Here is a 13,348-nt window from a genome sequence, read left to right as displayed (position 1 = left end):
AATGCAAAATCCTCCTTGAGGCATTGCAGTTTCAGCAGTAAGGCAGATATTAAAAAAATAGCATTTCATAGCATCTTTTTTCGTGGCATGAAAGAAGCAATAGGTGTGTCCGTAGCCTTTAGGGAACTGGGTTTTAAGTCTACATTTTGTAATTTCAACCATGGAAGAAAATGCTTCCCTGTGTTTGAGGCTGCAGCATCAGCTTGCTCATAGCTACCATTTAACTCTGTTTGTAAAGCTGTGAGTCCCCACAGTTGCGCTGTAAGCCAGAAGGCTTTTTTATTTTCCTTTGGTGGAGTTTTCTCTGATGTAGTTATATAGCCTGTTTCCTCTTCTGTGTTTCTTACCATAAGTATATATTTGAGCACTGACTTTGCCCCCAAGAGTCAGAGGGGAATAATATTTTCTGTGTATTATTTACTTTTACATGGTTAGCAAAAGAATATTCACATACATGCTTTTAACTCTGCTAATGAAGCTATCATAATGTCAAATAATATGTCACTGTGACCATGCCTAATTAGCATTACAAATTTGGTTGATGAGATAAATGGTCAGATCCTTCAGGGTGTAAGTCAGTCCAGCTCCAGGCATTTGTGCTCCCAAGATTTACAAGGGCTAAGTGTAGGTCCAGAGACTACTGAAACAGAGACTTGAAAAATACTGCATTGATGAAATGCAAATCATGTTTCGGCTGTTAAAGGAACCTGCTATCATCTGAGGTGTCTCAGGTGATAAAACTGTAAAACTGCTCTGGTTGGGCTACAAAAAGCAAATAAGTAGTTACAGTCTCTGCTGATGTACTGGAATGAAACATGTTAGACCATGTAAAGCTTAATATTCCATGAATAGTCCAAAGCCCACTGAAAGTCAGTGGAAAGACTGCTGGTACCTGATTCGAAGGCAATTAGTCAGAAATTAAGGATTCTAGGCCTGTTCTTTGCTCAGTAAAAACTTAGGTCAGTTGATCATGGCTGGTTTATAAAACAGTAGCTTATGATGTGAGATAACATATTAAGTTCTTATAGACACAGAAAATGTTTTTGCTGGTGACACTATGTAAATGCAAACACATTATTAAAAATAGATCACAACGTTATTCAAAAGAGGTTTAATTTTCTGTTTGTGTAATTTGAAGAAAAAATGATGCAAGTTATATAATCTTTGATGGCAGGTTAAAGATAAATTTAAACAAAGCAACTGAATTTCCATATGAGCTTTAATTGACAGTTTAACTGAAATAGTCAACCTTTACTAATTTCCAAAGTGAGGTAATGAGGAGTTTGCCTAAGAAGTTTAATAAGGATGGATGGGCACAGTTCAATACACTGATACGATCTCATGAATTTCTGTTCCATGACAAGTACAAAGTTATACACGTCTAGAACTATCATTTAAGTTGTCAAAAGCCTTTGCTATGAAATTCTGCAGTCTCAGTGATTGCTACTGAATGACTGAATAAACAGTTTTTGGAAGTTCTTTATTAAAAAGCAGTAATGGTTTGTTTTAAAGAAAGACAAATCAATACAAACATATAAAAGCATTAAGGACACTACAATATCAAAGGAGGTATACTGATATGACGTCTATGTGATATTTTTCCGGGCTTATATGTTCAATTGCATCCTACAAATGACAAATAAACCTTTAAAAATAAAATTAAGAAGGCATTAAATCCAAACTTCTCTAAACATCGCCACATCCTGTCCTAGAAGGATGTTATTTTGCATATAAAACCACAGAACTCAACTAACCACTCACTAGAATGGGCCAGAGAGAGTTCTTGATTGGGCTGTGAAATACTGTGGCTCATCAAGTATCCCCTTCCGTGAGTCCCAGTACAAAGCAAACATTAATTGCTGTTCCTTCCCAACATCTACAGGGATGTTTGCATGGCGGACTGAGAATTAGCTGAAAGTTAAGCGGAAGACAAACGCCTAGTGACTGAACATTATTGTATCAAAAAAATTCTGAAGACAGGTTTGCAGTCCCAATACACTTAATTAAAAAAAAGAGACTGCGTTTGCTACTTTTTCAGGGTTGAACGTTTACCTTTGAAGCACATTAAGAGGGAATGTAGCAACTAATAAATCACAGTGGTGGTAAGCGCTCACCTAGATGCATCTGTGGGCTTTGAAAGTGACAGCTGAAGCACAGATTGTTCCACACCGAGAAGCACTTTTAAACACAGGCTCAGGTTATGCCAGGTTACCCCAAAACCATCTCCATTCAGTGAAGGAGTAGTGTCTCGATACGAGAACAGCCTGTTGGATCACACGGACACATCCAAGTATACTGCATGTAAGACAGGGACCAACGCTAGAGCTCCTGAGGACTAAGCCTGTAGCTGCACTGCTACAGGAGAGTCTAGCCCCGCACCTGAGAATACCAAGTCAGATGGAAATTGCCTTCACCTGCACTGCTGAGTAAAATTATGTCCAGTTTTCTGGCCCTGAGGCAAGAGTTGCACTTTCTCAGGACTATCTGTGCTTGGTGCTACGTTTGCTCTGGGCCTAGTGTAATGCCCAGTGGCCCTGAGGTGTAATTTCTACCTTTTGTGTATCTTTATTAGTTCAGAGTGTTTTCATACTGGAAGGACTATGCTGTAGACAAGCAAAAGCAGTCTTGCATATGTGAAACTGCATATGCACTGGGTTTAGCATGAGAGCATAGAGGTCTTCAAAGATCTAAACCTGCTGGGTAAGATGGAGAGTCAGTTCTCATTCCAGTCTTGTCCATACTGCCTACTAGGAGTGGTCCCCAAAATGTGCTAGGACCCAAACTGCCAGCGCATGGTATGAGAAAGCTAATTGGCATGCACCAAAACCAGACCAGGGACAAACTAAGCCATACAAGTGCTCAAGTTTGTTTCCTGGGGCTGTTTTATTGGACAACTGTTACCGATTCTGCCCCTCTGCTCCGCTCTGGTGAGACTCCCCCTGCAGTCCCGTGTCCAGCTCTGGAGCCCTTGGCACAGGAGAGACATGGACCTGTTGGAGTGGGGCCAGAGGAGGCCACTGAAATGCTCCGAGGACTGGAACAGCTCTGCTGGGAGGACAGGCTGGGAGAGCTGGGGGGGCTCAGCCTGGAGCAGAGAAGGCTCCGGGGAGACCTTAGTGCAGCTGCCAGGGCTGACATGAGAAAGATGAGGACAGACTTTTTAGCAGGGCTTGCTGCAATAGGACAAGGAGTAACATTTTTAAACTAAAAGAGGGTAGATTTAGACTAGATAAAATGTAGAAATTTTTCATGATGAGGGTGGTGAAACAATCTGAACACAGGTTGCCCAGAGAGGTGGCAGATGCCCCATCCCTGGGAACATTCCAGGTCAGGTTGGATGGGGCTCTGAGCGACCTGATCTAGTTGAAGATGTTCCTGCTCATTGTGAGGGGGTTGGACTAGGCGGCCTTAAAAAGGTGCCTTCCAACCCAAACTGTTTTATGAGTCTCTGATTCTGTGATGATTGCTAACTTCAATCACTCATCAGCACACGGTTGTTTTTCTTCATCCAAGAAGTATTTTTTTATACCTGTGCATATACTGTAATAGATAGACTACTATGCTTGGGCTGTTACACTTTGAATATACTGAAGACATTTGCTCTTCCTCGCACAGGTATGGTCAGGTTGTGTGCTTTCACTTGTATATGCAAAATGTTCTATATATACTGAATAACTCACTTATTTTCTAACACTCAAATTAACTAACCCAACAGGCTTGCAAAGTTTTGCTGGTTGGAGATTCATGTAGAAAGTGTTCATACTTTTACTTGATCTTGGACAGAGAGAACACAAGTAAAATCCTTCCTACTCCCCTCTATTTGCAGTAAGAGACAAACTAGAGTTAATTTACCTGATCATCTTATAACCTCAGAAAAAAAGTTCATTGTGATTCAGTTTGCAGACTGATTTATTCAAATCAGCTTCCCAAACCTAGATATTATGCACAATGCTTTTTTTTTCCCTGAACTAATCAGGTATTTTAATTAGTAGGCAATGTTTTCCAGCATGGAACTCGCAGAGTCTGCACAGCTTAGCTTATTGTGTGTTCAGTAACTTGTCCTTTATCAAAGAGTCAATCCTCTTTGTGTCCTATTGGCAGTACATGATGTGCATCGATTGTGGACAGTGATCTATTAGCTTATTCATGTATCTGTGTAAAAGAAGGCCACTGGTACCAAAATCAAGAGATAACAAAAATTCCTGAGAGCATCTTCAATTATAGTATTCTCTTTATCAAGCTCTGAATTTAAATGGTCTGATCTGGAAAACAGAGGATGAGTCCATGTAACTGCAAATTAACACAATGAAAGCTTGCTGCTTATAAATGGTGTTTAGCTCTTCAGTTGTTTTTTTTTTTTCTCATTCCACCCCTTACATCTGTATTGGAGAGCCCAGGGTTTTACTTTAGTAAAACTAGTGCAAACTGAGCAATGATTGTATTATTTCAAATTCAGAATGACATTTCTAAGACCACACAAACTGGAGCCTATAATGCGTATTAAAATACTATTAAAAGCAAAATGACAGCTTTTTATACCAGCTTTAAACACAGGAAAGGTTTGATCCTTCTCATAAATAATACATGTTCACTACTGAAAATTTAAGAGATTAAAGAACAGACCGTAAGTGTTTGGTAACTTAATGAATAGAAAGATAAAATTCAGGCACCTGTGTAGGACAAGATATAATTTGAGGGGGAATGAATGCTGACAAATGTTGACATAAAGTCACAACAAAGATCTCACAAACTGAAAGATGCACTGAAACAGGCATCATAATCCACATTTTTTGAACAATTTCATGGCTGGAATCAAATGCCAGTATAAAGTATAATAACTTTTTTAAACAAAGCTCCACTGAAGACTGTCAAGTTCTTAGATGAAACCAAAAGTTGGAACGGTATATAATGTGTGAGCTGAAGGCCTGATAGAAACATTTTGGTAGAGCAGAAAATTATTTTGAAGCAAAATGCCAGAAATTGCTTGGATTCTTTGATCTTTTTTTCTTCCTTACTAAATCTGTAGATAAAATTTAACTTTATTTTTGGGACCAGGGAAGGGGAAGGAATAAGAGTAAAGGAAGAGTATTTATGGATTAAATAATAAAGAAGGAAGAAATATTTACCTTAAGAGAACAGATGAATTAGCTTCACAGCCTTCCTTTTCTGGAAAAGAGAAAGCCAAGGGCAATGGTGTTGGGAAATGCAATGGGTTAAGTCCTGTTATATCATCGGTGACATAGAAAAAATGAATATGGAATTTTTATTTAAATACCATAAATTTATGGAATATTTTCCAGCTCAGAAATCATAGTCTGCATATCTTAGCTTCTTGTGTGTTCAGTAACTTGTCCTTTACCAAAGAATCAATTTTCTCATGTTTTACTGGCAGTACGTGATGTGCAGTGATTGTAGACTGTGATCTGTTTCATTAGCTTACTCATCTGTCTGTGTAAAAAAAGCACCCAAATACCAAAGAGATAATAAAAAGAACTGAGAGCTCTTCTTTATTTTTCTTACCGTTTACCAAAGAACCTGTCAGCATCCATTGAATTTGAACATTAGCACTAGGGTTGAACCTGAACAGTAAGGCCACACCTTCTCATACCCTGCTAGGAGAGCAGGGAAATTTTTGCTCAAGAATGCCAAGAAATCCAAAAGTACAAATGCATTGAAAGAAATACAAATTCTTGGAAACAGATTCATTAGTGACTGTTGAAGCTGATTGAAAATCTGGCTGAGGAAGTCCATTTAAGCTGGATGGGTATAAGTTCCCCTGTTTCTCACACAGTTCTTTTGGTTGACAGGTGATTACTTTGAACTAAATGAGTGAATAAAAATTAAACAAACTCATTAACTTTGGGTCCAGCATATTTCTGATCAGTTGTCTTTCATATTTTTAACTACAGAATCCCCTTCACCTGCAGATGAGTGTAGAAAACTCACTGAGTTTTGATGCTGATGTCACTTTCTCAATCCTTGCGATGAACAACTGGTATAATTTCAGCCTGATGCTATGCCAGGAGGAGTGGAACATCACAGATTTTCTCTTCCTCACACAACAGAGCTCCAAGTTCCATCTGGGATCTATTATAAACATCACGGCAAACCTCACTTCAACGAGTGACCTTCTGAACTACTTACAGTTTTACCTGGAGACCATCAAAGACACAACGTCTACCATGGTGATGTTTGGATGTGACATGGAAAAAACGCGGAAGATTTTTGAAATAACCACTCAGTATGGTGTGATGCCACCAGAACTTCACTGGATTATTGGGGATTCACAGAACGTGGAAGAACTGAGGACAGAAGGTTTGCCACTCGGTCTCATTGCTCATGGCAAGACAACACAGTCAGTCTTTGAGCATTACGTACAGGATGCAATGGAGCTGGTAGCAAGGGCTGTAGCAGCAGCCACCATGATTCAACCTGAACTTGCTCTTATTCCAAGTACAATGAATTGCATGGACACAGATGAAAGGAATATCACTTCAGGGCAGTATTTGTCAAAGTAAGTTTTTCTTTTTTTTTTTTTTTTGTAGCTAATATTTGTGGTATACAAGAAAAACAATTTTCCTCCCTCTCCCCACCATTCTCAGTGGCTTGGCTATCACACTGTTAGCCCTCTGTAATACACATATTTGTTTCAGTATTTCCTCCTGCTTCATTACTTCTGAGCAAATAAGGAAACTTAAACTTGGTCACAGGGGGAGATTAAGACATTTGTAGAAGACGACATTGTTCCACAGCAGCAGAGACCACATAGTAAACACAGGCTAGCTCTGAAAGTATCATGTATTTATGTTCCTACATGTAAAAGGGAAAAGTCAGAGCTATTGTCAAATTCTCTGAGGTTTTGAGACACCTGAGAGAATACAAAACACAATAAGAATATTTGTGCTACCAAAGCAGTCGGAGAGTATAAAAGCAGATGTGTAACCCTTGCTAGTATGCTTCCATGGAAAAGAATGGAGTCTCTCTTGCTTAGTGTGGGAGGCTCCTCTTTCAGCTTCTGCTAAAACTTTTGCTGTAGACCACTACACATCACTAATACTGAAATTACTGCCAAAACTGCTTGGGGATTCACATCTAGAAATATTCTGGGGTTTAGTATATGAGAGGAAAAATGGCATGGTTCTTTTTAAAAACAAACAAAAAGGTCCTTGCTAAGTGTGTGAATTCATCAGCTAGTTACAGGCACTGACTGTTGCATGTTTTCCCACTATTACAGCTGCTTTTCAGCCTACAGTTTTTGTTGAATTGAGTTAGGATAAAAGTTCTTGAAGCTTTTTGTATGTTTGCAGCCATTTTTGAAATTATATCTGAGGTGTGTCTTCACAATAATGTGGTAACAGCACTGCTCAAAACACAACCATCTGATACCCTAACAGTTCCTTAGTCAGCACTCACTGATAACTTAGGGGTCAAAACACCCCTGTTTCCAGTGAGTGAAACAAAGCTTGGGAATAAATATTGCACTGGCTTGCAATATCACCACTGATTTGGGATATTAATTTGTCTCATTATTCTGGGTATTTTAACTAGACCTAAGTCATTGAAAAGTAAAACTCAGCAAGATGCTTCTTAAAGTAGCAAATATTTGGGGACAGTAGTTTTTCAAACAGACTTTTTGAGGGTCAAGGGAGGGACAAAGAAAAAGGAAAGCAAAATTAAAGCTCTTAAAAGTAGTCATGCAAAATATTTCTTCATTATTGCTTTCTACAGAAAACTATTAGCTCTCTCATGAACAGTGACCACTGTAACTTTTGTTATATTTTGGGACAAAATGTGCAATTTTACATCTATGAAATTCCTTGTCCCTTCATCTCAGTAAAGATATTGTGGAAAAGAAAAAAGGATCATATGCTTAGCCCTTTTTTCGCTAGGCATCTGCTTGTGGATCCTGTTAAAGACAAAGTTAACAGGTTAGATAAACCCTTGTCCTGGATCACTGCAGCTGGTTTTATAGTGTATATGTGAGACAGATACCTGATGGCCAGTACTGATGTATGTGAGTTAGCAGCATAACTATTAACTCTGAGTGGTACCAATAATTTCTCAGGCATGAGGCACCGATGGGTGGCTTAACTGTGTCCAACCTTGGTCCATTGCACAAGTGCTTTTAGGCAAATGGTGTGTGCCTCCAAAGATGAAACTTTTATCTGGATCCTTAACTGACTGCTTACTAATGTGGGCATTATTCTGTCTGAATCCCCCGCAGTGGCAGTGGCACAGACCTTCGTCTCCCATTACTGCAGTGTGTAGTTAAACAGCAGTCCCACAAACTGCCACAGCTGTCTGCTAAGCCTTCATTGCTGACACTGCACTCATACATTGGCTGTGCAGACATTTAAATGCCACCCAAGAGCAGGATACTGACTGTGAACAAGACCAAGATCTGGTCCATGGCAAAGCATGTTTTATCTCTATGGATATGCGTATAGATGTACAAACCCCTGAAGATTATATTGTTGTAAGTCTCCATCCTTCATTCTTCTGGATGAATGGAATGACATGACATTGACTCCCTGATCTATTCCTGCCCTCATGGGAGCGTAGTATGCTCCATGTTGACAGAACAAGGCACTAAAATTTCAAAGCATCATCTTGTCCTACAGCTTTAATTAGTTTTACAGCTTTAACTAGTCTTACCACTTCAACTCTGCTTCTTGGGTAATTTCAGAAGCCTGCTATTTGCTTTCTCATTCTAGTTCTTGCCTCCAGTAGCCTTTCCAAGAAAGATCTGGAACAACCAAGCCATCAAACTTGAAAGAAAATTAAATCATTTAATTAAATCATTCTTAAAAGTACTACAAAGATATCACTGCTGGAGTGTGGTGGTACTGCTAACACTCTAATGAGCAGTTCTTACAACAAAGCACATTAAAAACAAAGCTGAAACAAGCAAATTACACACTTTGGACTCACTGGTCAAACTGCAGATGCTAGTAAACCTTTGATACAGCTATCACAGCCTATCGGTGTGATCATCAGCTCACACATACTGACATAACATCAAGGAGGTTCATTCAGCTATCAGATTTGAGGATCTGGCCGTTCATGTTCTGAAATTTGTACACATCGTTTTCCCATACAAATCTGTCAGTAGCCCTACCGAAAAGATATTGCTTAGATATTGCCAATATGTCTATGCAATACTCAAGACTTGTAATTCCCGAAGATTCACACTAGAGATTGCTGACTTAAATAAAGTAGTCAGATCCTCTTATCTGACTTTTCTTTATCCTAAAGTTATTGAGTAAGGGAGTTTTCATCTGAAGTCCCTGGCATGAGTTTCACTAGTGCTGCGTACAGCGTATGCAAATGATTAGCAGCCATAGCCACTTGCATATAAAACAAAGTGTTGTTACAATATATGTCCCACATGGTTCCCCTCATTTATTTCGATTAATGTTCTGTCATTAACAAAAATATAGAACATGCAAATCAGCTGCAAAAGTAAGCCACTAATTCGATGAGGTAGCGAAGTCGTACATTTAGATGCTACTAAATCTCTCAGGTAACTGCTTCCAACACTATTCAACCACAGGACAGGTACACAGGGCTTGATTCACCCTCATGGGCACACTTATTTCTACAGTGAAAGTCAGAGAACACTGTGCATGAATTCCACTGTTCTCATTCTACCTGCAGAAAATAAATCATCTAATGCATTATTCCAATAGCTTCATCTACTCCCAAAGCACCTGGTCTGCAGCATTCTGATATCCAAGTCATACTATAGTAGCAACATGGGGCCAAATTCATCAGAACTTTGCTAGCTCATTCCATCTGAGGACTTGCCTCCTTCAAGTTTAGTATTTTGTGAACTGTTAACACTATTCTTCCCACTTAAACAATTTTTTCAAAACTTTATATATAGACCCATGCAATGGTTTTACTGTCATTGTCATAGTGATGGCTTCAGCATATAAGCCCAGCAAGGCTTCTAAGGAAGAAGTTGCACAACTTTTTACAAAAACTGAGGAGGAGAGAGAAAAACCAGATAAGTTTGTGGTCACATAAAGCTTTCATTAGTGCTTAAGATTGCCTTCCCCAATAAACTTTGCCTTGGTAGTGTTTACATACACAAACATGCAAGTACCCCATCAAATATGAAACACAGGGTAGGAGGAAAGGACACAGTGGCAGACACCACTGATTAATGAAGTTACGGTATCATTTAGCTAACACGAGGCTGAGTGGTAAAGGATTTTAAAAATGAGAACCACATTTATGCATCTGTCCTATTTAAAAATACCTATGTGCATTTTTAGGCATAATTTTCAGGCCCAGATTAACACATGTAGAGATCAATTGCTTTTGACAGTATTGGCTGTACCATCTTTCTCCAAACTCAACCTACTCAAAATAGACTGCATGAGAAGAATTTTGAAGCCGTCTCAGAGAAGGCTGTCACACACACAACCACAATCAAAACTATATTATTTAGTTTTGTAAATTTACCCTTTGCTGAGGACAAAAACTGATATGTTCTTGAGACATACGCAGTCCAGAGTTTTAACTACTGAAACTCAATCAAAAATAATCAAAAGTCATCAAAACAAAGGGTAGAGACCAGGCAGAAGTAAGCATGCACACACACTTGCTGTGGATTTATCCTTTTCAAATCAATTTAAGGTTATTTTTTATCCACGCTAACTATTGATAAACAATTAACACTACTTAAAGTTTATGTCTTGCTTATTGAGGCTGGAATGACAGCTATAGCCTTTATACTTCTTTCAATATGTGCTTTCATCCAATTCCCAGAACTAATGTGAGGTGTTATATTCTATTATGACAGCTAAATAGTCTGTCTTCTGAATGCCTTTACTGAAAAATATGTGCCTTACATACCTTACACCATATTAGCGGCAATTTAACTCAGTTGTTTTTAATGGAATCACCATCCTAAGACTTGGACAGTCTCAGCAGGATCCCTCTACAGCCCCTGCAAAATGCATAGCAGTTCTCTTATTGACAGAGTGCAGTTCGGCTGGTCATGGTGTTTACATTAAAAAGGATTTTCTCCTTATTTTCTCCTCAGTTTCCTGCTCCTGTATCCATGTAATTTTAGCCTGTTTGCTAATGACTCACCAGAAGCTGAATTCAATGTACGGGGAGGACAATTACTAGCAAATATTGCCACACAATACAAAGGAAATACTTAACCTTATTGTGAATAGCTGGAATAGTAAAAGCCCAAAAATCCCAATGTAAAATGTGCAGTGCAAAACTGGCACAGTTCATGAGATCTGCTACAATGTCAAAATTGCACTTTGAAGAACATTACTTTTGCAGATATTTTAAGAAATGGTTTTTATTTGTGAGAACTAAAACTGACTGTCCTAGGGCAACCATCTTTCAGTCAGTCCCTTTCTTCATTGTGAAGTGGCTAACAGTGATTTACCAATGCTAAGTTTGCATTTTCAAGTCCAGATTGGTTCACTTCAGAGTGCTTGAAAGCTGTTGACAGCACTTCAGTAGCCTCTCTTATGTAAGCTAGATCTTACTGAGATTATAGGAGTTTTCTTGGAAGGACATTTCATACATAATTTCCACTCTTCCATTTTCATACATATTTTTATCTAGGAAACTGACTATAGATCTGGTGAGTTCAGCTTAGAACTAACCTATGTTTCAATAATTTATGAGGCAAAGGTAACTGAAAAAATTGGTGTTCTCTCACTTATTTTTTCTAATAAGTAAAAAGAGTATCTTTCCTGAAGAGTTTTCATTTACATTAGGTAAGATATGTAGGAGAGCATTCCCAAGTATTTTAGTCATAAATTCAGTGGCTTGTTCATCATGCCATAGGAAAGCTATGTCCAGGTGTTCAGCAACATGCTCAATCTATTCTCTTAAACATAAATTCATGGTGTCTGCACATGCTGTAGCATGATGACTTCAGCTGTCTGCTTCTGATTACTCTACTTTCTACCTCCAACAGGTTTTTAGCCAACACAACTTTTGATGGTCTCAGTGGCCACATTAAGGTGAAAGGCTCCTCCATTATCAGCTCAGAAAACAACTTCTTCATCTGGAATCTGCAGCACGACCCTGTTGGGAACCCAATGTGGACTCGTCTGGGGAGCTGGCAAGAAGGAAAGATAATCATGGACTATGGCATATGGCCAGAACAGGCCCAGAGACATAAAAATCACATGCAACACCCTAGCCGGCTGCACCTCAGAGTGGTAACTCTCATTGAGCATCCATTTGTCTTTACAAGAGATGTAGATGATGAAGGTCTTTGCCCAGCAGGGCAGCTGTGCCTGGATCCTTTGACCAATGATTCAGCCATGCTGGATAACCTGTTTGAAACCCTTCAAGGAGGGAATGATACCGTTCCCATTGAGCTGAAAAAGTGCTGCTATGGCTACTGCATTGACCTGCTGGAGAAGCTAGCTGAGGATATGAATTTTGATTTTGACTTGTACATTGTTGGTGATGGAAAATATGGAGCCTGGAAGAACGGACACTGGACAGGGCTGGTGGGAGACCTTCTTGCTGGCACAGCTCACATGGCAGTGACATCATTTAGCATTAACACTGCCCGCAGCCAAGTGATTGATTTCACCAGCCCTTTCTTTTCAACCAGCTTGGGCATCCTGGTGAGGACCAGAGATACAGCAGCTCCTATTGGAGCCTTTATGTGGCCACTTCACTGGACTATGTGGCTGGGGATATTTGTTGCTCTCCACATCACAGCCATATTCCTCACCTTATATGAGTGGAAAAGTCCTTTTGGGATGACACCCAAGGGAAGAAATAGGAACAAAGTCTTCTCATTCTCCTCTGCCCTGAACGTCTGCTATGCGATCTTGTTTGGAAGAACAGCTGCCATCAAACCCCCCAAGTGCTGGACTGGAAGATTTTTAATGAATCTCTGGGCTATTTTCTGTCTGTTTTGTTTGTCCACATACACAGCTAACCTAGCTGCTGTCATGGTAGGAGAGAAGATCTATGAAGAGCTTTCTGGAATACATGACCCAAAGGTAAAGCATGTCTGTTGTTATTAACTCAGCCTTTTCTTCTTCCCATTCAAAATTCACCACTGCTTAATTTGTGGTTTCTAATAAAATCAGAAAGCAATCTGTGTGCAAAACAGCAGTTGCACTGCCATTAGTTAGAACCCGATTGGCACTTCAGTAGGAAAGTTCAGTGAGAGAGAATTTTAAACAACCACAGAAGTGTAGGGGGGGATTTCAAAGATGGCAGGTGAGGAGGAAGGTGAAGGATTTTGGTGTTGCCCACTGCAGAGGAGCAAAGTGGTGTCTACATGCAGATTAAGGGTTAGGTTTCAGTCCTGAAGTCCCTTTGGCTGTAGTTGTTTTGATCA

General features: G+C 39.4%; 1 protein-coding gene across 1 annotated transcript in view; it reads left to right on the top strand.

The window, feature by feature from the left end:
• GRIN3A (glutamate ionotropic receptor NMDA type subunit 3A) overlaps nucleotides 1-13,348 on the top strand; it is a gene marked incomplete at its 3' end in the record, with an annotated part of 75,931 nt that overhangs the window by 27,404 nt on the left and 35,179 nt on the right. Inside the window, exons 2-3 of the mRNA XM_082013570.1 lie at nucleotides 5,910-6,514; nucleotides 11,957-13,004. Of these exons, the coding sequence (XP_081869696.1) occupies nucleotides 5,910-6,514; nucleotides 11,957-13,004 (1,653 nt within the window). The remainder of the gene's footprint in view (nucleotides 1-5,909; nucleotides 6,515-11,956; nucleotides 13,005-13,348) is intronic.

The sequence above is a fragment of the Phaethon aethereus genome (genome assembly GCF_964289735.1).
Source record: "Phaethon aethereus genome assembly, chromosome: Z".
NCBI lineage: Eukaryota > Metazoa > Chordata > Aves > Phaethontiformes > Phaethontidae > Phaethon > Phaethon aethereus.
This window is presented reverse-complemented; position numbering and strand designations above follow the sequence as displayed.